Source organism: Gopherus flavomarginatus, chromosome 8 (assembly GCF_025201925.1).
Source record: "Gopherus flavomarginatus isolate rGopFla2 chromosome 8, rGopFla2.mat.asm, whole genome shotgun sequence".
Taxonomy (NCBI): domain Eukaryota; kingdom Metazoa; phylum Chordata; order Testudines; family Testudinidae; genus Gopherus; species Gopherus flavomarginatus.
This window is the reverse complement of record NC_066624.1, coordinates 899,337-926,219: the sequence shown is the minus strand read 5'-3', so window position 1 is coordinate 926,219 and position 26,883 is coordinate 899,337. Positions and strand designations below refer to the sequence as shown.

At 54.1% G+C, this 26,883-nt stretch overlaps 2 protein-coding genes across 2 annotated transcripts in view; both read right to left on the bottom strand.

The window, feature by feature from the left end:
• The window catches only part of LOC127056732 (sestrin-3-like), a 28,591-nt gene extending 20,428 nt beyond the window's left edge, over positions 1-8,163 (bottom strand). Inside the window, exon 1 of the mRNA XM_050964975.1 lies at positions 8,145-8,163. The gene's annotated coding sequence lies outside the window, so the exon portion shown is untranslated. The remainder of the gene's footprint in view (positions 1-8,144) is intronic.
• Positions 8,164-18,898: 10,735 nt separating this feature from the next.
• On the bottom strand, positions 18,899-23,306 carry C8HXorf65 (chromosome 8 CXorf65 homolog). Its single transcript, XM_050965002.1, has 5 exons — positions 22,379-23,306; positions 21,183-21,317; positions 20,666-20,734; positions 19,763-19,884; positions 18,899-19,059 (listed from the first exon to the last, which is right to left on the bottom strand). The coding sequence occupies exons 1-5, from the start codon at positions 22,503-22,505 to the stop codon at positions 18,934-18,936; spliced, it is 579 nt and encodes a 192-aa protein (XP_050820959.1). The 5' UTR covers positions 22,506-23,306; the 3' UTR covers positions 18,899-18,933.
• Between the last annotated feature and the right edge of the window lie 3,577 nt (positions 23,307-26,883).

Below are 26,883 nucleotides of genomic sequence, written 5' to 3'. Positions count from 1 at the left end.
GATAGGCAACAGCGTGATTTGTGGGTAAGATCTAATGTGTATATTGACCTGGGTCTGGGGCTTGGTCCTTTGGAATCGAGAGAACCTTTTTCTTTTACTGGGGTGTTGGTTTTCATAACCATTCATCCCCAGGACGAGTGGGACTGGTGGTGATACTGGGAGACTGGTGTGTCTAAGGAAATTGCTTGTGTGACTTGTGGTTAGCCAGTGGGGTGAAACCAAAGTCATTTTTGTCTGGCTGGTTTGGTTTGCCTTAGAGGTGGAGAAACCCCAGCCTTGGGCTGTGACTGCCCTGTTTGAGCAATTGGTCCTGAATTGGCACTCTCAGTTGGGTTCCGCCAGAACCGCAATGTCACAGCTAGTCAGTAGAACGTAAGAACTGCCGTACCGGGTCAGACCAAAGGTCCATCCAGCCCAGTATCCTATCTACCGACAGCGGCCAGTGCCAGGTGCCCCAGAGGGAGTGGACCTAACAGGCAATGATCAAGTGATCTCTCTCCTGCCATCCATCTCCATCCTCTGACAAACAGAGGCTAGGGACACCATTCCTTACCCATCCTGGTTAATAGCCATTAATGGACTTAAACACCATGAATTTATCCAGTTCTCTTTTAAACGCTGTTATAGTCCCAGCCTTCACAACCTCCTCAGGTAAGGAGTTCCACAGGTTGACTGTGCGCTGTGTGAAGAAGAACTTCCTTTTATTTGTTTTAAACCTGCTGCCTATTAATTTCATTTGGTGACCCCTAGTTCTTGTATTATGGGAATAAGTAAATAACTTTTCCTTATCCACTTTCTCCACATCACTCATGAATTTATACACCTCTTTCATATCCCCCCTTGTCTCCTCTTTTCCAAGGTGAAAAGTCCCAGTCGTATTAATCTCTCCTCATATGGGACCCATTCCAAACCCCTAATCATTTTAGTTGCCGTTCTCTGAACATTTTCTAGTGCCAATATATCTTTTTTGAGATGAGGAGACCACATCTGTACGCAGTATTCGAGATGTGGGCGTACCATCGATTTATATAAGGGCAATAATATATTCTCCGGCTTATTCTCTATCCTCTTTTTAATGATTCCTAACATCCTGTTTGCTTTTTTGACCACCTTTGCACACTGTGTGGACGTCTTCAGAGAACTATCCACGATGACTTCAAGAGATTTTTCCTGGTTTACTGTAGCTAAAATAGCCTCCATCATATTGTATGTATATTTGGGTTTATTTTTTCCAATGTGTATTACTTTACATTTATCCACATTATATTTCATTTGCCATTTTGTTGCCCAATCACTTAGTTTTGTGAGATCTTTTTGAAGTTCGTCACAGTCTGCTTTGGTCTTAACTATCTTTAACAGGGGAGGGATAGCTCAGTGGTTGGAGCATTGGTCTGCTAAACCCAGGGTTGTGAGTTCAATCCTTGAGGGGGCCATTTGGGGATTGGTCCTGCTTTGAGCAGGTAGTTGGACTAGATGATCTCCTGAGGTCCCTTCCAACCCTAATAATCTGTGATTCTATCTTGAGCAGTTTAGTATCATCTGCAAACTTTGCCACGTATCAGAGGGGTAGCCATGTTAGTCTAGATCTGTAAAAGCAGCAAAGAATCCTGTGGAACCTTATAGACTAACAGACATTTTGGAGCATGAGCTTTCATGGGTGAATACCCACTTCATCAGATGCATGTAGTGGAAATTTCCAGGGGCAGGTATATATATGCAGGCAAACTAGAGATAATGAGGTTAGTTCAATCAGGGAGGATGAGGCCCTGTTCTAGCAGCTGAGGTGTGAAAACCCAGGGAGGAGAAACTGGTTTTGTAGTTGGCAAGCCTATCACAGTCTTTGTTTAATCCTGAGCTGATGGTGTCAAATTTGCAGGTGAACTGAAGCTCAGCAGTTTCTCTTTGAAGTGTGGTCCTGAAGTTTTTTTGCTGCAGGATGGCCATCTTAAGGTCTGCTATAGTGTGGCCAGGGAGGCTGAAGTGTTCTCCTACAGGTTTCTGTATATTGCCATTCCTAATATCTGATTTGTGTCCATTTATCCTTTTCCGTAGAGACTGTCCAGTTTGGCCGATGTACATAGCAGAGGGGCATTGCTGGCATATGATGGCGTATATTACATTGGTGGACATGCAGGTGAATGAACCGGTGATGGTGTAGCTGATCTGGTTAGGTCCTGTGATGGTGTCGCTGGTGTAGATATGTGGGCAGAGTTGACATCGAGGTTTGTTGCATGAATTGGTTCCTGAGCTAGAGTTACTATGGTGCGGTGTGCAGTTACTGGTGAGGATATGTTTCAGGTTGGCAGGTTGTCTGTGGGCGAGGACTGGCCTGCCACCTAAGGCCTGTGAAAGTGTGGGATCGTTGTCCAGAATGGGTTGTAGATCCCTGATGATGCGTTGGAGGGGTTTTAGCTGGGGACTGTATGTGATGGCCAGTGGAGTCCGGTTGGTTTCTTTCTTGGATTTGTCTTGCAGTAGGAGGCTTCTGGGTACACTTCTGGCTCTGTTGATCTGTTTCCTTATTTCCTCGTGCGGGTATTGTAGTTTTGAGAATGCTTGGTGGAGATTTTGTAGGTGTTGGTCTCTGTCTGAGGGGTTAGAGCAGATGCGATTGTACCTCAGTGCTTGGCTGTAGACAATGGATCGTGTGATGTGCTCGGGATGGAAGCTGGAGGCATGAAGGTAGGCATAGCGGTCGGTAGGTTTTCGGTATAGGGTGGTGGTAATGCAACCATCACTTATTTGCACCGTGGTGTCTAGGAAGTGGACCTCCCGTGTAGATTGGTCCAGGCTGAGGTTGATGGTGGGGTGGAAGCTGTTGAAATCGTGGTGGAATTTTTCCAGAGACTCCTTCCCATGGGTCCAAATGATGAAGATGTCATCAATGTAGCGTAGGTAGAGGAGGGGTGTGAATGGACGAGAGCCGAGGAAGCGTTGTTCCAGGTCGGCCATAAAAATATTGGCATATTGTGGGGCCATGCGGGTGCCCATAGCGGTGCCACTGATCTGGAGATATATATTGTCATCAAATTTGAAATAGTTGTGTGTGAGGATAAAGGCACAGAGCTTAGCAGCCAGTTGTGCTGTGGCATCATCAGGGATACTGTTCCTGACAGCTTGTATTCCATCTGTGTGTGGGATGTTCGTGTAGAGAGCCTCTACGTCCATGGTGGCTAGGATGATGTTTTCTGGAAGGTCACCAATGCATTGTAGTTTCCTCAGGAAGTCAGTGGTGTCACGGAGATAGCTGGGAGTGCTGGTGGCATAGGGTCTGAGTAGAGAGTCCACATATCCAGACACTCCTTCAGTGAGAGTGCCAATGCCCGAGATGATGAGGCGTCCAGGATTTCCGGGTTTGTGGATCTTGGATAGTAGATAGAATAACCCTGGTCGGGGCTCTAAGGGTATGTTGATTTGTTCCGGTGTTAGTGTAGGAAGTGTCCTGAGCAGATGTTGCAGTTTCTTAGTGTATTCCTCAGTGGGATCTGAGGGAAGTGGCCTGTAGAATTTGGTGTTGGAGAGTTGTCTGGCAGCCTCCTTTTGGTAGTCAGACCTGTTCATGATGACAACAGCGCCTCCTTTATCAGCCTCTTTGATGATAATGTCAGGGTGGTTTCTGAGGCTGTGGATGGCATTGCATTCCGCACGACTTAGGTTATGAGGCAAGCAATATTGTTTTTCCACAATTTCTGCCTGTGCACGTCGGCGGAAGCATTCAATGTATAGGTCCAGACTGTCATTTCGACCCTCAGGAGGAGTCCATGTGGAGTTCTTCTTCTTGTGCTGTTGGTGGGAGGGTACCTGTGTATCAGTGCACTGTTCAGTGTTGTCCTGAAAGTATTCTTTGAGTCGGAGACGGCGGTGGTAGGCTTCCAGATCGCCGCAGAACTGTATCATGTTGGTGGGGGTGGCAGGGCAGAAAGAGAGTCCCCGAGATAGGACAGACTTTTCTTCTGGGCTGAGTGTGTAGTTGGATAGATTGACGATATTGCTGGGTGGGTTGGGGGTACCACAGTTGTGGCCCCATGAGGCAGGTAGGAGTTTAGACAGCTTACAGTCCTTTTTCCTTTGCAGAGAGGTGAAGTGAGTAATGTAGATCTCCTGTCTTATTTTAGTGAAGTCTGTTTGTATGGAAGTTTGGTTATTAAACTTTGCCACCTCACTTTTTACCCCTTTCTTCAGATCATTTATGAATAAGTTGAATAGGATTGGTCCTAGGACAGACCCTTGGGGAACACCACTAGTTACCCGTCTCCATTCTGAGAATTTACCATTAATTCCTACCCTTTGTTCCCTGTCTTTTAACCAGTTCTCAATCCATGAAAGTGTCTCTTTTTTAGATCTTGTACTGTGATTCTTAATTTGGGGTATACATTGAAGTTGGGCCTCTATTATGGTGTCTTTAAAAAGCGCCCATGCTGCTTGCAGGGATTTCACTTTAGTCACTACACCTTTTAATTTCTGTTTAACTAACCCCCTCATTTTTGCATAGTTCCCCTTTTTGAAATTAAATTCCACAGTGTTGGGCTGTTGAGATGTTCTTCTCACCACAGGGATGTTGAATGCTATTATATTATGGTCACTATTTCCAAGCGGTCCTGTTATTATTACCTCTTGGACCAGTTCCTGCGCTCCACTCAAGACTAAATCAAGAGTTGCCTTTTCCCTTGTGGGTTCCCGTACCAGCTGCTCCATGAAGCAGTCATTTAAAGTATCGAGAAATTTTGGCTCTGCATTTCGTCCTGAGGTGACATGTTCCCAGTCAATATGGGGATAATTGAAATCCCCCACTATTACTGGGTTCTTAATTTTGATAGCCTCTCTAATTTCCCTTAGCATTTCATCATCACTATCACTGTCCTGGTCAGGTGGTTGATAATGTTATATTCTTATTAGAGCATGAAATCACTATCCATAGAGATTCTATGGAACATGTGGATTCACTTAAGATTTTTACTTCATTTGATTCTATATTTTCTTTGACATATAGTGCCACTCCCCCCGCCCCACAACCTGTTCTGTCCTTCCGATATATTTTGTACCCCAGAATGATTGCGTCCCATTGATTGTCCTCAGTCCACCAGGTTTCTGTGATGCCTATTATATCAATGTCCTCCTTTATCACAAGGCACTCTAGTTCACCCATCTCATTATTTAGACGAGTAATAAGCTGTATTACTAAGCACCCCTTGTCCGTGGCATCTAAGAGGAAACATCTAAGAAAAAATGGTCTTGCTTTGAGATTAGACCGTGTGTGTTTGTGTATGTGTGTCTCGAGTTCAGAATGTACACTCCTGGGGTTCAGAATGTACACTCCTGGGGTCAGGCATGAGGTGTTCCGCTAGGTCTAGGACCTGTCAGAGGACTTGGGAGGGCATCAAACAAACATAACCAAACAAACCATGTTTCTCCTCTGTAAAATTGGGACAATAATATTTCCTTCCACAACAGAGTGAGGACTCATTAGTTAATGTTGTCAAGGATTCTGAATATTTAAGCCCTATACAGAAGACAAATTTATTGTTGATTTTATATATATATATATATATATATATATATATATATATATATATATATATATATCTATCTCCAGGGGTATCTTCCCCAAACACTGAAATGCAGTTAGCTGTGGTGGAAAGAGACAGCTGTGTAGCAGTCACAGCAATACCTCTCAACTTGCCAAGGTCCAAATGCAGGATACAGTGTGTGAGGAAGGCCCAAATCAAGGGAGACCGCATGGTCTCTGGGAAAGCTTCAAGGGGAATGTGCTAGAGGAGTGTGCTGAAGTACAGAAAAGGGGGTGTGGAACCCTTATATTTGAATGCTTATGACAGAAACAAAAGGGGAGACGCCTGCAGGAGGAACAGCAGCAGATTTACTGTGGAATAGCCTTTGTTTAAACGTTCTTCCTACTATTCAAACACTGTGGGCAGTATTTTATACTAGTTGCCCCGTGCTCAGTGTGCATTAAGTGTTTGTTTTACTCAGAGAGCCTATGGGCACAGGATTGTTACCATCCATTTCTCTGGGCTTTGCGTACAACAGCCCTGAGGCTTACCTGTGTGTGCTGCTTTCTGAACAGGCAGAACTCTGGCCTGAGTTTCACCACAGAGGAAAGCCGAGGTGCAGGGGAGTGCTGAGTTAGTCAGTGTTGTCAGAGCATCCCCTACTCGCCCCTACACTTGTGCCCCAAGGTGGGGAGACTGTGTCCTCTCAGGGGACCTAAGGCTGGTGGAACCATTCCCTGGGGTGGAAAGTGGAGGGGCCAGGCATAAGAGTCAGCCATGAAGCAATGAAAACCAGATCTTGGGCTTTTTGTGAGGCCAGGGCAGGAAGGGCTGAATGCAGCATGCCAGGGCTCACGGCTCCTTGCACCTCAGGACTAGCAATGTGAGAAGCCAAGAGCCCCCCAAGCCCCATCTTGCCTGGCTCCCTCTGTGGGTTTTCTGTCCTCCTTGATGTGAAGTGACCCTATGTCAATTTCCATGTTTTGCCCCCTGTGCTGGAATTTGTCCCTTCGCCACAGCAGCAGCGGGAACTCATTCCCAGGCAGCTGGTGGCCAGCGTGCCATTCACAGAGCACATGGCTCACTGTGCAGGCAGGGGGCAGAATGGAGACTCTGGCAGGAGGCTACAGCTGCCTTTGGGCGGCCGGCTCTATCAGTGACATGCAGTCTGGGGGTGTTTCACTCATTGCCATGCCATCTAAGTTAATTCACCTGAATATCCTGGGACAGACACACGTGAATCCTGCCCGCACCAGGTTAAAGAGCAGTCGCACTCTGGGCAGGACCGTCCATCACTACAGCTCTCTTTGTGCTTGTAGTGCAACTGGACCATTTAGCTCTGTTTGTCCCATACTCGTGCTAGGACTGGGGATATCCCTTACAGCTCGTAGCAGTGGCTAATACTGTGCTGCCTGGCAGTGCTATTCAGGGCCAGATCTGGCCCTAGCATTGTGGGGCCAGGGCAGTCCCTGGGACTTGCTCCTGGGCCCTTATTCTGTGGGTGCAGCGTGACATTCCTGGACAGCTGTTGTGCTACCAGACTGTGTGGCCGTCAGCCTGCAGCCACATCCCAAGTGCTTCCCGCTCACTCTCCTGCTGGCTGAGGCTAGGGTTGAACTAGTCACCTGAGCTGCACCTTGGCTACTGATCAGCTGGCTCTTGTCCAGTTAACAAGAGCCGATCCTCCTCCCAGCCTGTTAGAAGAAGAGACTGTGATCTGTTGACTGGAGCAGCTGGGAGCTTGCCAGTGGGCAGAGCTACTGTTCCCCTGCAGCAGGCCTGAATCTCCTCAGCGCATCCCCTTTCTGGGCCACGTACCTGAGTGCAAAGCGAACGTGGCACGCTCTCAGTTTCAATACCAGCCTTACGGCCCTGGGCCCAGGTCTAGAATCACAGAATATCAGGGTTGGAAGGGACCTCAGGAGGTCATCTAGTCCAACCCCCTGCTCAAAGCAGGCCCAATCCCAACTGAATCATCCCAGCCAGGGCTTTGTCAAGCCTGACCTTAAAAACCTCTAAGGAAGGAGATTCTACCACCTCCCTAGGGAACCCATTCCAGTGCTTCACCACCCTGCTAGTGAAATAGTGTTTCCTAATATCCAACCTAAACCTCCCCCACTGCAACTTGAAGCCATTGCTCCTTGTTCTATCATCAGGTACCACTGAGAACAGTCTAGATCCATCATCTTTGGAACCCCCTTTCAGGTAGTTGAAAGCAGCTATCAAATCCCCCCTCATTCTTCTCTTCTGCAGACTAAACAATCCCAGTTCCCTCAGCCTCTCCTCATAAGTCATGTGCTCCAGCCCCCTAATCATTTTTCAGAGGGGTAGCCATGCTAGTCTGGATCTGTAAAAGCAGCGAAGAGTCCTGTGGCACCTTATAGACTAACAGACATTTTGGAGCACGAACTTTCATGGGTTAATATCCACTTCTTCGGATGCATGTAGTGGAAATTTCCATGGGCAGGTATATATATGCAAGCAAGAAGCAGGCTAGCGATAACGAGGTTAGTTCAGTCGGGCAGGATCAGGCCCTCTTCTAGCAGTTGAGGTCTAATAATTTTTTGTCGCCCTCCGCTGAGCTCTGCTAGAATAGCTGTGCACTCCTGCTCCCTGTGCTCCTGCTTCATTCCTTACCTTGTCTCCTGGGAGATGAGGCTGACACTAAGGCATCCGTGAGCTCGTCTGTACCCCTGCTCCATCCCCTACCGGGCTGTTACTCAGGACGTGCATTATCACCTTAATGGCGCGCTAGGGAGCCTCCAGTCCTGAGACTCCACTGCCGCGCGGTGCCTCCATGGCCAGTCAGTCTGAAACTTGGGCTAGCAGTGAAAGTGCAGCCCTGCTGCTAGTGGTTTTGCAGACATGGCTCCTGCTGGGGTGAGTAACAGCTGACTTCCTCCTGTCTCTAGCATTGGCTCCCGGCGGCTGTTGGGCTGACAACAGGAAGCTGAGTCAGCAGATCAGCTGCAATTGGTGCTTGGTTTTTATTTTATTCTCCTGGCAGCCAAAAGGAGCTATGGTTTCTTGGCACTTGTTCTGGGGTACAGGGATGTCCATGGTGGAAGGCCTGATGGGGAGGACAGGAGGAGAAGTGAGTTGTGTAAATCTGACATGTCCATGGGTGCTTTCCCTTGTTCCACACTCTTGCGAAAAGGTGAGACGTGCTGGGTGGCACCTTTGGGGACTAGCTCCCCTCACTGGCTAGGCCCCAGTTACCGCACATGGTATCCGGAGGAATTGGGCTAGGACAGCGCACCTCTAGTGACTGAAGCAGTGTCTTTAGACTCAGACTGTAAGGTCAGAAGGGACCATTGTGATCATCTAGTCCAGTGGCTCTCAGCCTTCCCAGACTGCTCTGTCCCTTTCAGGAGTCGGATCTGTCTTGCGTACCCCAAGTTACACCTCACTTACAAACTACTTGATTACAAAATCAGACCTAAGAATACAAAGGTGTCACAGCAGAGCTACTTTCTCACTTTTACTATATAATTCTAAAATGCACTGGGCTATAAAGCTGGTACATACATTTCAGTGTATAGCGCAGAGCAGTATAAACAAGTCATTGTATGAAATGTTAGGTTGTACTGACTTCTCTAGTGTTTTTTGTGTCACCTGTTGTACAAGTAGGCAAATCTCTAGGTGAGTTGATGTCCCCCTGGCAGAGCTCTGCAGACCCCCAGGGGTACATGTACCCCTCAGTGAGAACCACTGCTCTAGTCTGACCTCCTGCACATTCATGCACCTACCTAAAGGAGCCACGGTGCTAACACAGACAGCACGTCTCTTGCCTCCTGGTGTTGAGCTGCCTCAGACAGAGCAGAGTCCTTGCCAGACTTGGCTGCTGCACTGGACTCCAGTCTCTGTGCTCTCCTGGACACCTTGGGTGTTCACCCCACCCTTTCCCGGAGGGGGCCAATTAACCAAACAGGCCATGGCTGAGAGGCCGGTGGGTGAACACTCCCCTGCCTGAGGGAGGGAGCCGGCTGGTTTTGGAACAGCTGGGCTGGATTTATAAAGACAGGAAGCTGCTAGCAGAAGGGGCTGCTGGGAATGTCTGTAGTCACACCCTGGGAGAAGGGAGGTGCATCTGAGCTGGCAAATCAAGAGCAGGGGTGGGAGCCAGGAAGGTAGGGCAGGGCAGGGCAGGGCAGGGCAAGGCAGTGAGGTGTAGAAGGGAACAGACCTTGGATGCTGGTCAGAGGATCCCTGTGCAGAACCTGGAATGGAGGGGGGCCTGGGCTCCCCTGCAGCCACTGAGGGAGTGGCACTACAAGGCACTGATTAGTAAGGCTGCCTAGGACTGCTGTGGAGGAAAGACTTCTTGATACCCAGAAGGGGAAATGCATAGAGTGACCCAGCTGGAGGGTCAGGTCACAAAGAGGCAGCAGCAGCTCGTGGAGCAAGAAAGGGGCTGCAGACCCAGAGAGAGAGGTGGAGGACAGTTTGCAACTGTGGGAAGGGCTGTTGTCCCCACAAGCTATTGCCCAGAGAGACCAAGAGGAGGTGCTATCATGGTGGTGGGTGAACCACCCTGTCATGCTGCATAGCAAAGAAACGCCCCCAGCAGGTGCTGAACTGGGCTTGGCCTGCAAGGCTGTTTCATTGCTGTGTAGACTTCTGGGCTTGGGCTGGAACCTGACCTCTGGGACCCTCCCACCTTCCAGGACCCTAGAGCCCGGGCTCCAGCCCAAGCCCAAAGGTCTGCACAGCAATGAAACAGCCCTGCTGGCCGAGCCAGCTGGCGTGGGCCAGCCATAGGTGTCTAGCTGCAGTGCAGACATGCCCCGTGTGCAGGGTACAGTCGGGTATGCTGTACCAGTAAGATATCTGTAGCTGGGTGGTGTTCAGGCCATATGGAGTGGGTGGGGGAGTTCAGGCTGTATGGGGGGCAGGGTGTTCTGGCTCAATGACACAGTGCCTCTTACTGGTCTTGGCCTCTGTCTCTGATGTTCACAGCATGGGTAGATTCCCCAATAGTCCTGACAGGACTTTGGAAGATTATTCTCCATCCCTGGGCTGCTTCTGCCCAAGGCCCAAGCCTGTGGTGGGGTGGTACCTTGGGGGGGCAGAGTGAGACGTCTTCCTAGAACTGAGCAGTGGGGGGGACGTGCCCGGTTCTTGGAGCCAGGGAAGACGTGCAGGTGGCCGGTTGGTTGAGAGAGAGGCTTGCCTGGCTGGGATTTTATGGGACTGGACCCGAGCACTCTGGCTCTCAGAGCCCATTGCTGGGGAGAGTCAGTGGGTCACCTGGAGCTGACTTTGAGGGATGGTGACTTAGAGCGCAAAGTGCTGACTGGCCTGTTGCCCAGGCAGCTGTGCCGGCTGCCGACACATTACTCTGTTCCCACCCTTGTAGGGCCCTGCTGCTGGAGCAGCATGTAATGCCTCTGAACTGTGGTGTCAGGAAGGAAATTGCTCTATGGAAACAGTGAAGGTGTCTCAGCAGGAGGCTGAATGGGGTGGTCCAAGTACAACTGGATCCCAGCCAGGAAGAGCTTTGCTGGCTTGGGTTGATAAGAACATAAGAACGGCCGTCCTGGGTCAGACCAAAGGTCCATCCAGCCCAGTATCCTGTCTACCGACAGTGGCCAATGCCAGGTGCCCCAGAGGGAGTGGACCTAACAGGCAATGATCAAGTGATCTCTCTCCTGCCATCCATCTCCATCCTCTGACAAACAGAGGCTAGGGACACCATTCCTTACCCATCCTGGCTAATAGCCATTAATGGTCTTAACCACCATGAATTTATCCAGTTCTCTTTTAAACGCTGTTATAGTCCCAGCCTTCACAACCTCCTCAGGCAAGGAGTTCTGCAAGCTAACTGTGCGCTTTGTGAAGAAGAACTTCCTTTTATTTGTTTTAAACCTGCTGCCCATTAATTTCATATGGTGGCCCCTAGTTCTTGTATTATGGGAACAAGTAAATAACTTTTCCTTATCCACTTTCTCCACATCACTCATGATTTTATATACCTCTATCACATCCCCCCTTAGTCTCCTCTTTTCCAAGCTGAAAAGTCCTGGCCTCTTTAATCTCTCCTCATATGGGACCCGCTCCAAACCCCTAATCATTTTAGTTACCCTTCTCTGAACATTTTCTAGTGCCAGTATATCTTTTCTGAGATGAGGAGACCACATCTGTATGCACTATTCAAGATGTGGGTGTACCATCGATTTATATAAGGGCAATAATATAGTCTGTCTTATTCTCTATCCCCTTTTTAATGATTCCTAACATCCTGTTTGCTTTTTTGACCATCTGTGCACACTGCGTGGACATCTTCAGAGAACTATCCACGAAGACTCCAAGATCTTTTTCCTGACTCGTAGCTAAATTAGCCTCCATCATATTGTATGTATAGTTGGGGTTATTTTTCCCAATGCATTACTTTACATTTATCCACATTATATTTCATTTGCCATTTTGTTGCCCAAACACTTAGTTTTGTGAGATCTTTTTGAAGTTCTTCACAATCTTCTTTAGTCTAACTATCTTGAGCAGTTTAGTATCATCTGCAAACTTTGCCACCTCACTTTTTACCCTTTTCTCCAGATCATTTATGAATAAGTTGAATAGGATTGGTCCTAGGACAGACCCTTGGGGAACACCACTAGTTACCCCTCTCCATTCTGAGAATTTACCATTAATTCCTACCCTTTGTTCCCTGTCTTTTAACCTGTTCTCAGTCCATGAAAGGACCTTCCCTCTCATCCCATGACAACTTAATTTACTTAAGAGCCTTTGGTGAAGGGCCTTGTCAAAGGCTTTCTGGAAATCTAAGTACACCATGTCCACTGGATCCCCCTTGTCCACATGTTTGTTGACCCCTTAAAGAACTCCAATAGATTACTAAGACACAATTTCCCTTTACAGAAACCATGTTGACTTTTGCCCAACAATGTATGTTCTTCCATGTGTCTGACAATTTTATTCTTTACTATTGTTTCAACTAATTTGCCCGGTGCCGGGATCACCTCTAGAGCCCTTTTTAAATATTGGCGTGTGTGACGATGTGGTTCTGGCGGGACCCAACTGAGAGTGCCAGTTCAGGACCAATTGCTTAAACAGGGCAATTACAGTCCAAGGCTGGGGTTTCTCCACCTCTAAGGCAAACCAAACCAGCCAGACAAAAATGACTTCGGTTTCACCCCACTGGCTAACCACAAGTCACACAAGCAATTTCCTTAGACACTCCAGTCTCCCAGTATCACCACCAGTGCCACCCGTCCTAGGGATGAATGGTTATGAAGACCAACACCCCAATAAAAGAAAAAAGGTTCTCTCGATCCCAAAGGACCAAGCCCCGGACCCAGGTCAATATACACATCAGATCTTACCCAAAAATCACGCTGTTGCCTATCCTTTAAAATCTAAAATCTAAAGGTTTATTCATGAAGGGAAAAAGGTAGAGATGAGAGCTAGAATTGGTTAAATGGAATCAATTACATACCGTAATGGCAGAGTTCTTAGTTCAGGCTTGTAGCAGTGATGGAATAAACTGCAGGTTCAAATCAAGTCTCTGGAACATCCCCCGCTGGGATGGGTCATCAGTCTCTTGTGTAGAGCTTCAGTTTGTAGCAAAGACCCTCCAGAGGTAGGAAGCAGGACTGAAGACAAAATGGAGATGAGGCATCAGCCTTATATAGGCTCTTCCAGGTGTAAGAACCTCTTTGTTCTTACTGTGGAAAATTACAGCATAATGGAGTCTGCAGTCACATGGGCCAGTTTCTGCACACCCTGCTGAGTCACAAGGCGTATCTGCCTCCTCTCAATGGGTCAGTTGTGTAGCTGATGGTCCTTAATGGGCCATCCAGCAGGCTAGGCAGAGCTAACACCAGCTCATCTGGGATTTTTTGCAGAACTACAGCACCAATTTGAAATACAGACAGCATACAGCCAATACTCATAACTTCAGCTACAAAATGATGCAGACATACAGACAGCATAATCATAACCAGTAACACATAACCTGGTCTTAGACACCTTATATGACCCCCTTTACATAAGATTTGGTGCCACTACAGGACCTTGGTTGCAAACCATGTTCTGTATGGTTCCAGTTTATATCAATAACATCACAGCGTTATATTAGCTAACTTCCAGTCACTGGGTGCAGAAGCCAGGGTGATGTAACCAGGGTACCTGCCTCCTGCTGCTGGGCTCTTTTCTGCAGTAGGAAGAGGGCTCCCAGGAAGCACCTGACTGGTCTCAGATAAATGCACCTTATGACCAGTGAATAGCAACAGCCAATCAAAGCCCTACACTGACGTACTCCCCCTCTCTTCTTAGGCCAGCCCCTCTTTTAAAATCTTGTCCATGGGGAAGCTGCCCTAGCTTCCTGAGGGCCCGTCATGGCTGGAGTAGCCCCCTCACGCCCTCACCCGTCATGGCCAGAGTAGCGCCCTCACGTCGCGCCCGAAGTAACGCCCTGACCCCCCGGCCTGTCACGCACTCACCCCCCGGCCCATCGCGCCCAGAGTAGCACCCTGACCCCCCGGCCCATCGCGCCCGGAGTAGCGCCCTCACCCCCAGGCTGCTGGCGCCTTAACCACCAGGCCATCTAACCCTGCTTCGAGCGCCCGGGACTGCTGGCACCCCCTCTGCATGAGGCCCTCACCATCGCTCGTGCCGGGGCAAGCCACAGTGGGGGATCTTAAGGAAAAAGGTCTAGTGTTCACTAGGCTTTCGCTTGGCAGCAATGCAGACAGTGAGGCTGGGCTTCTGCCTGAGCCAGGCCTGGGTCAGCGGCTGCTCAGGCTTCTTGCTGTGGAATAGCCAATAATCTAGAGTGCCTTGGTACCTGTTTCTGTGGAAATGGAGGCACTTGACATCCTCGTTCTTCCCTGGGAGCTGTGAAAGTGAAATGGATCCCAAAGCCTCCCTCCTTGCCAGGGGCACCTGTAGGTGAGCTGGAGCTGGGGAGGCCATTGGAGCTCATCCTTGCCACCCCCAGGCCAATGCATGGGCAGTGCTGTTTGCTGTGGTTTGTCCACTCTAGTACTGGGAGACGATTTCCCAGCCTGGTGCATCTGGCTGTTGGAAAGTTGGCTCTGTCATGCAGTCTGCTTTTCCCTTGGAATTCCATCCCCGGCCGGCTCGCTACAGCCCCTTGGGATGCCCAGACAAACCTGCCCTCTCCAGTGTTTGCAGACTGTTCTCCTGCCCCTTGGGCTGTTGCTTAGCTGAACTTGACAGATTTAATTCTTGCCCCATAAATTGCTCCTTCTAGGCTCCTAAACGTGTCTGTGGCTTTTGTCTAAGCTCTCACCAGCGTGTCACTATCTTTCTGGGAAGGAGGTGCCCACAAGTGCCCTCCTATTCTAGTGTGCCTATTGGGGATACCCCAGGCCCCAGCGTGCCAGTAGTATGGTGGCCACTCACACATTCTGGTACTTCTAGGAACAGCGTGGGCCCCCCCTGCCAATGTGACAGTGCGTGCGAGGTCACACTGCACTGGGGGAAGGGGGAGGGTTAAGAGTCCGAGGGGATGGACCAGTGTCCCCTGTCCAATACCAGACAAACTCACGTTCAGTTTGTCCCAGTACTGGACAGGGGACAAAGCTCTCAAAGAGGATGGTCCAGTTTAATGCTGGACGTGTGGCCTGCCTAGCCAGTAGTTGCCTGGGTACTGTTCTCAGAGGCAAGCAGTGTCGGTGCCTGGTGGGTTCCAGTAACCATCAGACATGTTGCTAAGGGACAGGTTTTTACTAGGGCTGGCAGGAAAGGGAAGGCTGCAGATCCCCTAGGCACAGGGGCTTAGTGAGGGTCTCTGGGGCAGTCCCGTGCTCTTCAGGGCTAGTGCCTGGGATGTCCTCTCCAGCCCAGCCTCTAGTCAAGCAAATTTGCATGTCAGCTGCCAAGTCAGGCTCCATTAGCATTTCTCATTGGGGCCCCTCTGCACTGGCTCCCTGCTCTCCCATCACACCCACACAAACCTGCTCCTGTTTGAGGTGCAGCTTCTCTCCAGCTCCCTGCTGCCCTGCAGTTCCCACTCCCAAACAGCCTTGCACCTCCTGGGTAAGGCCCTTTCCCCTTACCTGGCATGGGGAGGGGCAGATGGGAGTTGTGGCCCCCTCTTTGCAGATCTGTTGCACCATGTGTGGTTGCACCAGCTGCTGAGCAGTGTCCCCTCCCTGTGTGATGGAGGAGGCCTGTGTGTCTTGCAGCAGTATCCCATGACAGGCTCATGTCTAACTTGCTGATCTCCTGGCTCTAGCCTGCTCCTCATTCCTCCCTCCTGAGGCAGTGGCCACTGCTAATCTTTCAGTGCCCCCTTGTATTTCTCCCATGGCCATTGAAGACGCTCATCCATCTGTGCTGCCTGGGCCAGGTACTGCAGCCTGGGGTGAGAGGTTGGGGTTCTGGGGGAAGTGTGAGAAGCCACAGGGTAAGAATGGGGGAAGGTGGGGAGCAGAGAGACAGTGACCTTTACAAGCAGGGTTCTGGTGGCCCTGGGCTTTGGTTCCATCTCTGGGCAGTGGGAGCAGAACTCTGCTTGCAGACTCCTCCATGCACTTACCTGTCTTCCCTTGTCCATGTTTCCTGGGCTGGGGGACCTGAAGGCTTGGGGGCGGGGGAGGTTAGGGGCACCCTCCGGGCTATGGCAGGTCTTGGGGGGAATCCCACTGCCTGATGCACCTCTGGCACTGACTATGCCTCATCTGTGCACCTTCCCTTTTCTCATAGACTCATAGACTCCAGGACTGGAAGGGACCTTGAGAGGTCATCGAGTCCAGTCCCCTGCCCTCATGGCAGGACCAAATATTGTCTAGACCATCCCTAATGGCCATTTATCTAACCTACTCTTAAATATCTCCAGAGATGGAGATTCCACAACTTCCCTAGGCAATCTATTCCAGTGTTTAACTACCCTGACAGTTAGGAACTTTTTCCTAATGTCCAACCTAAACCTCCCTTGCTGCAGTTTAAGCCCATTGCTTCTTGTTCTATCATTGGAGGCTAAGGTGAACAAGTTTTCTCCCTCCTCCTGATGACACCCTTTTAGATACCTGAAAACTGCTATCATGTCCCCTCTCAGTCTTCTCTTTTCCAAACTAAACAAACCCAATTCCTTCAGCCTTCCTTCATAGGTCATGTTCTCAAGACCTTTAATCATTCTTGTTGCTCTTCTCTGGACCCTCTCCAATTTTTCCACATCTTTCTTGAAATGCGGTGCCCAGAACTGGACACAATACTCCAGCTGAGGCCTGACCAGTGCAGAGTAAAGCGGAAGAATGACTTCTCGTGTCTTGTTTACAACACACCTGTTAATGCACCGCCCCCTGTTTGATATGGGCCCTGCAGCTCTGTCAATGATGAGGACTCCCTGCAGTAAACTGAGCGGTGGTGCCTTCAGCAGATGTGCCTGCCTGTTGAGTGATGAGCAACGCTAGGCTTGCCTTCCAGCAGCCTGGCTGTGAGATGGCCTGGCATTCAGCGCTGGACAGAAAGGGCAGTGCTCAGGGGCTGGACCTTCCTGCTGGGGAGCATTTGGATGCCTGCCTGCTTGTCTAGTTTTGTGATGGGAGAAGGGAGCGGAGCTCATCTGAGATTCCTGTTTCCTGCCAGCTTCCCCATGTTAGCCACCTCAGGGAAACCCTGCAGAGGTATTGCACGAAACCCCTGGAGTGCCTGGGTCGAGTGCCAGGCTCCTGGCAGAAGGCAGGAGTCCCAGCTAGTCAGCCACTAGCAGCAGGTGCTCCATTCTGTGTACTGGCTGCTCCTGGCTGGCATGGAACAGCCCCTCTCAATGCTTCATCAGGCAGACACGGTGCCAGACTGTCAGCATCTCGTATGCAATGATTTCATGGTGATGACTGGAGACAGTCCCTGCATTTTCAGCTGGCTGTGGGGCGATACCTCTGCTCTGCTATGCCACTGTTCCCTGCTCTCCATCAGTGAGGGTGAGGAAGCCCCTTTGCAGAGCTCTGTGGCGTCCTGTGTGCAGAAGGCACTAGAGCAGTGAAGAAGGTGTGCACAGGGCCGGTGCAAGGATGTTTTGCGCCCTAGGTGAAACTTCCACCTTGCACCCTCCCCCCCTGCACCCCATCCTGAGGTGCCCCCCACAGCAGCTCCCCCCCTCCACCCTGAGACGCCCCACCCATGGCAGCTCCTCCGCTCCGCCCTGAGGCGCCCCCCCTTGCAGCAGCTCCCCACCCCCGCCCCTGAGGCACCCCCCCGCCCCCGCTCCAGCTCACCCTTGGTCCGCGCACGAGCACGAGCATCCCGAGCACGCCGTCGCTGCTTCACTTTTCCTGCCTCCCAGGCTTGGGGCGCCAATCAGCTTAGGCACCGCAAGCCTGGGAAGCGGGAGAAGTGAAGCGGCCACAGCGTGCTCGGGGAGGAGGTGGGGCAGGGGTGAGCTGGGGCGGGGAGTTCCCCTGCGTGCTGGCCCCCTCCCTTACTTGCTGCAGGTGGCCCTCCTCGTGCTCCCCAGCCCCAGCTCCCTCCACCTAAATGCCGGAGGCGACCAGGCCAGCCAAAGATCCGGCTGCCGCGGTCACTGCCGAAGAAAATGGCGCCCCCCCCAAATCCCAGCGCCCTAGGCAACCGCCTAGGTCACCTAAATGGTTGCACTGGCCCTGGATGTGCAGGGCCAGCGGTGATTGCTATCAAGTATTTCTAATGGCCAGAAGACACTAGATGGGGAGGGCTCTGAGTTATGACAGATAATTCGTTCCCAGGTTCCCAGCTGCTGGGCCTCACCCACATGCCCAGGGTCGAGCTGATCACCATTTCCCCCCAGAGACTCGAGGGAGGAAGGGGGGTTGCACTTTCCACTCCAGTGTGTGGCATGGGCCACTTGCTTGTTTGAACTGGTGTAAGTGGCAGAGTCTGTAACTTTTAACTCTGACGTCAGTAAGTCAGCCAGAGGTTATGGGTCTGTTACGGGAGTGGGTAGGGGAGGTCTGTGGCCTGCGATGTGCAGGTCAGACTAGATGATCACACTGGTCCCTTCTGGCCCAAAAGTCCAAGAGATGATATGGACCGGGCCCTCTGGCCCAGTGACCCCCTCCCCAGGCTGGCTGCTTCCTTTGGAGGTTCTGAGCTGCTGCCTAGGGGCCCCTCTGGTCTGCGCAGAACCTCCAATCAGGAGGCTCCCTGGGGACATCAGCCTTAAAAATATGGGATTGTCTCAAAATGTGAAATGGGCCAGACAGAAAATAGTGGCGAACTGCTGCTCCTCTCCCTTCAGCCGTGGGTGCAAAGCCGCGGCTCTCCTGGGACCCAGGGCACAGCATGGAGCTGCCTGAGGGCCCCCCTGCATGCGCTTGGAGGGGGCACCCTGATGGGCCAGGCTGGATTCCCAGGGCCTGGGGCAGGCTGGCCAGGTAGGACTGAGCTGGATTCCCCAGGCCCCTCTGAATCTCCGTGAATCCCAGAGCCTCTGCAAGGAAAGTGCCACCACGCTTTTATTTCAGGCTCAGCGATGCTTCTCCTTCTTGCTGGCCTCTGGTTTGATTTTGGGGGATGGTCCTGCTTTTCGTGGGGCACCCTCTTCGTCGGCAGCTCCAGCTGCCCCCTGACCAGGCCTCCCCGTGAGCTTTCCCTGGACAGAGAAGGCCGGTGGGGTTATGGGGAGTGAATTTGGAAGTAGTATTGTCTGCAGTGCTGGGGCTGCCCCCACCCCTCAGGGCTGCAGTCCCTGACCACTGTGCAAGACGCAGGATGTTCTGCAGCCTGGAGAATGGGAGAGATGCTAGATGGGAGCCTTGAGCACGTGGGCGGGGGGTGTCCTGCAGCAGAAGAGGACACTGGTCCAACCTCCCTGTGACTGACCTCTCCAGTGTGGCTTGCAGGGTTTCTGGGGTGATTGAACTGCCCCTGACTGAGCTGTGGACTCCAAACCCTACATAAGCCCTAATCTGACCCAACCCCCCACCTCCCAGAGAAGCAGCTGGGTAGGGAATGCTCTGCACGGTCCCCTTCCAGTAGCCTGGGATTCAAAGAAAGCAGGAGCCAGCAGGGTCCTGCGCCCCCTGGGCAGGATTGAGGTGCTGCTTTTGGGCTAGAGGAGTTCTGGGTGGGAGCATGGGAGGGGAAAAGAGAAGCTAGTGTCCCTGGCTTTTGTTCCCCACCCTGACTCTGGGAGTCTCTGAGCTTCTGGACACTCCCTCCTTTCTGGCGCTCCCTGAGCCGCTTCCTCCCCTCACACACACTTCCCCAGAGACCAGAGCAGAGAGGGCCAAGTCCCCTCTGCCAGAACCAGGGAGTGGGCTGCCAGCAGAGCAGGCCAGGGGCATGGAGCTCACTGAGATCTGGGAGGGCACCATGGAAATCAGCGACTCCATGGTCTGGATCTTCTTCCCATCCTGGGCCTTCAGCAGCTTGAGACGGCTCTTTTCCAGGAACTCGCACTGTGTGTGCAAGGCATCTGCAGACAGGGGACAGGTGGGCGGGGCTCAAAGGAATGGCATCTCTCTGGCCGCAGGGGACCTACTCTCTCTGACCAGGCGAGACCCCTTCCTCCCCGGACCCCTGCAGCGCTGGCACTGGCTAGCGGGACTGTGGCTAGGGCAGGTTGCCCAGGTGAAGTGGAGGCAGATTCTCAAAAGCAGCCTGTAAATTAGTGGCAGGCCCCAAACCGCATGTGTTTGGGGTGGGCAGTTCTGGGAGCTCACGTCTTGTACCCAAGCAATGGCGTGATGCTGTCAAGGAAAGTAGAGGCTTGAAATCAGGAGATGCTTCCTCGTGGAGACCGGTGCTGGTGCAGGGGCATCTGTCAAGGCAAAGGGGGAGCCCCGGCCAGGGGCCATTTATACCTGGACTGGACAAAGCCCTGAATGGGCACCAGGGACCAGGCACAGGGCCCCATTGCTGTGACATCAGTAACACCTCGGTAGCTGCTTGCTGTGGGGAGCCCTGCACGCTGCCAGACCCTGTAGCGGCTGTGGCTCCTTCCCTGAGATCTGGGCTTTGATAACCCTGTTCCAGCAGCGGCCACCACGTGAGCGCATCTGAGGAAGAAGCGCCATCCTCACCAATAATGCCCCAGTGCTACACCTCCCTCCATCCCTGCTCTGCACCTCCCAGGCTGCATCCTGCCACGCCTCACGACTGCCGGGGTGATGTGCAGCCAAGTCCTTTCTGCAGCTCCCCTGCCTTGGCCTCTGTGTGCTGCTCTGAGCATGGGGCAGGGAGCAGCCGGCACCTACCCAGCAGCTCTGGTTCAGGGTCCTTGAGGACTGGGGTGAAGGCGCGATAGGCGTTTTCCTGTTTGGTCCCTGCAAGAAGGAATCCTCAGCATCAGGTCACGGGTGGAGAAGGTGCCATGGGCTGGTGTTGCCTGCTCGCCTCGCACCTCAGGGCAGCAGCAGAGGCCGTCTGTGCTCTGCCCAGGCGCTGGGCTGGCAGGGCAGGGCAGGCAGTCCTGGGCCGATGGGGGTAGGGTGAGGCTGGGAGGATGTTGGCGTGAAGCCTGCTCAGCGCTAGTACCTCTGGCTGTGGGCATCAGATTCCTGCTCTGGGCCATTGGGGGTGGGGCAGATGGCATGAGGAGCCCCCCCCCCCCCCGGGCAGAGACTGAGCCTCGCTTTGCATAGAGGTGCTTTTAAAGGGATAATTGTCTCCCCCCGAGCCTCTGCCCACCCCCTCCCTGGCCAGCTGAGGTGCTAGGGCTTCAGGGGGAGGGGCTGTGCTGCTGGGGGCTGCAGGGCGTCCCTGGGAAGGCACCTGGGGCTCCACGCTCCACCCGGCACACGTAATAGGTCCCTCGGGGCGAAAGGAACTTGCTGGCGCTGTCGCTGGGGAGCTTGACCAGGAAGAGCAGCTTGAGGGTGCCCTGTTCGTCGCACAGGTCAATGGCTTCTGGAAGACACCACAAGTCCTGGGAATGAACGCTCCCCCCATCCTCCCCATGGCACAGCCCATGGCGCTGACATCGGGAGCTGCCTGCTGCCGAGCTCGCTGGGGCATTCACTTTCCAAATAGAGTCCTGTGAGGCTGGGCAGGGCCAAGCCCTCTGCTAAGCCTGCTCCCGCACCCACCGCGCTGCGGAGATGGGTTACGGGCCTGGGAATCCCGGCTGCCCTGCAGCCCACTGGGGCACTTCACCCGCCAGACTCCCCTTCCCCTGCATGCTGCAGAATGCTCCCCTGCCTCCCACTCCCAGCTGGTGTCCAGCCATGCTGCTCTCCCCCTCGCACCCGGCCTCACAGCTCTGCTGCTAGCCCACCCCCGCAGTCAGTCCTGTCGCCTTTGCCCCACCAGGCCTGCCCCTGCTGAGCCAGCCTCTGCACAGTGCCATGGCACTGGTGAGCCCCTCATCAAAACTGCCTCCTCAGTGACTTTGTGCTTCATGCCCCTGGCTCTAGCTCTGTGCCACTCCGGCTTGAAGCCCAGCCCCCTCCTTCTTGGCCACTCAGATGTGGGGATGGTGCCACCTTGGGAGGGCATCATGTGGGCTGCTGCCTGACCCTCTCACCCACAGCCCTCTGGACCCATTAGACTCTGCTGTTGTCGACAGGGTATTCCTCTCCTCCTTCCCACAGTGTCTGAGTGCCTCTGCTGCATGGCTCCCCCACGCTCCACTGCATGTGTCCTGCCCAGCATGGCGCCCTCCCCTTGGCATCTGACATGACTAGGCTCACCAGTGCCCTGCTCCCTGGGTCTTGCGCAGAGCTCTCCCCTGGTGGCTCCGGGGGGGCTCCCTCCTGGGCCACCTGCTGCAGCTGGATGCTGCTCGTATGCGCTGCCATTACCCAAAGCCAACTTGCACCCTCTTGTCCTGTCCTCCCCAGCATGTGCCATGGGCCCAGAGCCGTGTGCTCTGGCTCACTAGATTGGGTCTGCAGGTCTGGCCGTGCTGCCAGCCTGCTCTCGGTCTCTGGTGGGGTCCCGGCGCAGGCCTGGCAGGTCGGGGTGCTCACCTGTTCTCCGGAGCCCCACCTTACTCCTCAGGTAGTGCAGCAGCAGGAGGACAGAGCAGCAGGTGTTAGCCAGAAACTGCTGGTTCTCTGGAAGGGATGAGGCAGTGCTTGACCCAGGGCTGGGCATGGCCTCAGGGCTATGCCCTGGGGGAAATGATGCTGCAGGTGGGAGCTATCTGCAGGCTGCTGCCCCCGCCTTGCTAGGCCCATCCACATGCTGGGGCGAGAGCATGACTCCCAGTGCCCAGCAACACTAGCCAGTGCAGGGCTCACCAGCCAAACTCCCCGTGGGCTCAGACTGAGCATGGGGAATGCCCCAGTGCCCATGGTTTGGCCACACCAGCCCAGCCAGCGGCTCTGTATCTGCTCTCTTGGTGGGCTGGCACCTGGGAACTGTCTCTTAGCCCAGGACAAGCTGTGCCCTGCGGTGCTCCTGCAGCCCAGGCTTGCAAGGCTGAGGTGGATCCTTTGGGGCTCTGGAAGCCCAAGAGAGACCCCAGCGGAGAACTCAGGCCTACCCCCTTGTAGAGCTAACCGGAGTCCTGCCCCCTCACCTCACCACGACCCAGCCTCCCAGTGATGGCTGCAGCACATCCAACACCTTCTCCCAGCCAGCGCCCAGCATGGGGCCTCACCTCCGTGTTTGACACAGATGAACATCGTAGTGCCTAGGCCAAGCTACCTGAGGCCAGTGGTGGGCTGCAGGGCGCCCCCCCCCCCCACATGACCTGCAGCAGGGCTATTGTGAAGTCAGCCGCAGACAGAAAGGCCTGGCTACCGGGCCGGGGAGGGGGGGAAGGCAGCTTGATGGCCTAGGCTGGAGATGCTGACAGGGTGGGCCTCTGGCAAGAGGAGATGGTGAGGGCTTTGAGCACAGCTGTGGGCCGTCATCATGGCAGTGTGGTGTACTGAGGATGGGGTTAGAATCGCAAGCCGGGTGTTCCTGGGCCAGTTGGCAGACTGGGGCTCGGCAAGGAAGCCTGCACGCTGTGTGTCAGTTTGCAGTGAGCCAGCCTAGAACCAGGTGGGTGGTGTTGGGCCCCTGCCTACAGAGCAGCCTGTTTCGTCTCTCTCTGTTTTCAGGAGCTGCTGGGGGGAGTGTTCTGCGAGCTGCACAGTAAAGCCAGGTGTCATTGCGCCCTTCCAACAAGAGTGTGTTTATGGTTTTATCTCACTTGACTGTGTGGGCCGTGACCAGAACAGGAAGCTCTTCGGTTCCTCACGGCCCAGGGTAGGCAGTGACATGAGTGCCTGCTGGGCATCGGCCACTCACCATGGCATACGTGGTTGGGTGACACTCCCAATGGGCCAATGGCAAAGCAGTGAGCAGAGGACCCAGACTCTGCGCACAGCCCAGGAGGAGAGCAGGACACAGGTCAGACGCAGGGGAACAGGCCCAGCCAGAGGGATGCACAATGAATTCCAGCAGGCAAGTGAATGAATGCGAAGCCCCGGCTCCAGGCGAGTGACTCCTGGGACCCCCCCCGCGTCCCAGCTCCGCAAGGAACCTCATTGGAGTGAGGGGCACTGGGGCAGAGCCAGGGGACGTGGGAGAGGCTGCAGAGTGGCTGGGTCGGGGGGAAGACGGGGTTGCAGGTGCAGAATGCCCAGAGGAACAAACGCTTGCATGAGACTGTTTTTAATTTATCTGTAAAGCTGCTGCACAATCAGCAGCCAGAGAGCTGCTTTGGCAGGGCCCTGGTCAACCCGGACAGAACGTGGGGAGCACGAGGGGCAGCAAGGCCCAGCCAGGCAAACGTTCAGGGCACGGCAGCCACATGGCCAGGTGCCTTACGCTGGTGAGCTGCCTGGCGACTGGTGGGGAGGCAAAGGGCACGGGCGCGGGGGGGCACTGAAAGAATGCTGAGGGGAGCATCATGTATGTGGAAAGGGGTATATGCTTGCAGATGGGGGTGAGGGGAGTGCTTGAGGTGCTGGGCAAGGGGTGCTGGGGTAGATGGGGGAGGGATACATGTGTGAGGATGGGGCGATGGGTGCTGAGGTGGATAGGGGAGGGATACATGTGTGAGGATGGGGCAAGGGGTGCTGGGGTAGATGGGGGAGGGATACACGTGTGAGGATGGGGCGATGGGTGCTGGGGTGGATGGGGGAGGGATACATGTGTGAGGATGGGGGGATGGGTGCTGGGGTGGATGGGGGAGGGATACATGTGTGAGGATGGGGCGATGGGTGCTGGGGTGGATGGGGGAGGGATACATGTGTGAGGATGGGGTGAAGGGTGCTGGTGTGCATGGGGGAGGGATACGTGTGAGGATGGGGTGAGTGATGCAGGGGTGGATGGGGGAGGGATACATGTGTGAGGATGGGGCGAGGGGTGCTGGGGTGGATGGGGGAGGGATACATGTGTGAGAATGGGGCGATGGGTGCTGGGGTGGATGGGGGAGGGATACATGTGTGAGGATGGGGCGAGGGGTGCTGGGGGGAATGGGGGAGGGATACATGTGTGAGGATGGGGTGAGGGGTGCTGGGGTGGATGGGGGTGGGGATACATGTGTGAGGATGGGGCGAGGGGTGCTGGGGTGGATGTGGGAGGGATACATGTGTGAGGATGGGGCGATGGGTGCTGGGGTGGATGGGGAGGGATACATGTGTGAGGATGGGGCGATGGGTGCTGGGGTGGATGGGGGAGGGATACATGTGTGAGGATGGGGCGATGGGTGCTGGGGTGTATAGGGGAGGGATACATGTGTGAGGATGGCGCGATGGGTGCTGGGGTGGATGGGGAAGGGATACATGTGTGAGGATGGGGCGATGGGTGCTGGGGTGGATGGGGGAGGGATACATGTGTGAGGATGGGGCGATGGGTGCTGGGGTGGATGGGGGAGGGATACATGTGTGAGGATGGGGCGAAGGGTGCTGGGGTGGATGGGGGAGGGATATATGTGTGAGGATGGGGTGATGGGTGCTGGGGTGGATGGGGGAGGGATAAATGTGTGAAGATGGGGCAATGGGTGCTGGGGTGGATGGGGGAAGGATAATTGTGTGAGGATGGGGTGATGGGTGCTGGGGTGGATGGGGGAGGGATACATGTGTGAGGATGGGGTGATGGGTGGTGGGGTGGATGGGGAGGGATACGTGTGAGGATGGGGCGATGGGTGCTGGGTGGATGGGGGAGGGATACGTGTGAGGATGGGGTGAGTGATGCTGGGGTGGATGGGGAAGGAATACATGTGTGAGGATGGGGCGATGGGTGCTGGGGTGGATGGGGGAGGGATACATGTGTGAGGATGGGGTGAGGGGTGCTGGCGTGGATGGTGGTAGGGATACATGTGTGAGGATGGGGCGAGGGGTGCTGGGGTGGATGTGGGAGGGATACATGTGTGAGGATGGGGCGATGGGTGCTGGGGTGTATAGGGGAGGGATACATGTGTGAGGATGGGGCGATGGGTGCTGGGGTGGATGGGGGAGGGATACATGTGTGAGGATGAGGTGAGGGGTGCTAGGGGGGGTGGGGGAGGCGTACATGTGTGAGGATGAGGTGAGGGGTGCTGCGGTGGATGGGGGAGGGATACATGTGTGAGGATGGGGCGATGGGTGCTGGGGTGGATGGGGGAGGGATACATGTGTGAGGATGGGGCGATGGGTGCTGCGGTGGATGCGGGAGGGATACATGTGTGAGGATGGGGCCCGGGGTGCTGGGGTGGATGTGGGAGGGATACATGTGTGAGGATGGGGCGATGGGTGCTGCGGTGGATGGGGGAGGGATACATGTGTGAGGATGGGGCGATGGGTGCTGGGGTGTATAGGGGAGGGATACATGTGTGAGGATGGGGCGATGGGTGCTGGGGTGTATAGGGGAGGGATACATGTGTGAGGATGGGGCGATGGGTGCTGGGGTGTATAGGGGAGGGATACATGTGTGAGGATGAGGTGAGGGTGCTAGGGGGGTGGGGGAGGCGTACATGTGTGAGGATGAGGTGAGGGGTGCTGCGGTGGATGGGGGAGGGATACATGTGTGAGGATGGGGCGATGGGTGCTGGGGTGGATGTGGGAGGGATACATGTGTGAGGATGGGGCGATGGGTGCTGGGGTGTATAGGGGAGGGATACATGTGTGAGGATGGGGCGATGAGTGCTGGGGTGGATGGGGGAGGGATACATGTGTGAGGATGAGGTGAGGGGTGCTAGGGGGGGTGGGGGAGGCGTAGATGTGTGAGGATGAGGTGAGGGGTGCTGCGGTGGATGGGGGTGGGGATACATGTGTGAGGATGGGGCGATGGGTGCTGGGGTGGATGGGGGAGGGATACATGTGTGAGGATGAGGTGAGGGGTGCTAGGGGGGGTGGGGGAGGCGTAGATGTGTGAGGATGAGGTGAGGGGTGCTGCGGTGGATGTGGGAGGGATACATGTGTGAGGATGGGGCGATGGGTGCTGCGGTGGATGGGGGAGGGATACATGTGTGAGGATGGGGCGAGGGGTGCTGCGGTGGATGTGGGAGGGATACATGTGTGAGGATGGGGCCCGGGGTGCTGGGGTGGATGTGGGA

Bases quoted from the DNA above. Each gene is read 5' to 3' on its own strand.
- C8HXorf65 (XM_050965002.1), bottom strand. From the start codon at position 22,505: ATGCCCAGCCCTGGGTCAAGCACTGCCTCATCCCTTCCAGAGAACCAG. The intron at 20,735-21,182 runs GTGCCTTCCCAG...TCCTTCTTGCAG, and splicing joins GGTGGAGCGTGGAGCCCCAG to GGACCAAACAGGAAAACGCC. The intron at 19,060-19,762 runs GTGAGCTCCATG...TTCTCTGTCCAG, and splicing joins TGGTGCCCTCCCAGATCTCA to GGAAAGCTCACGGGGAGGCC.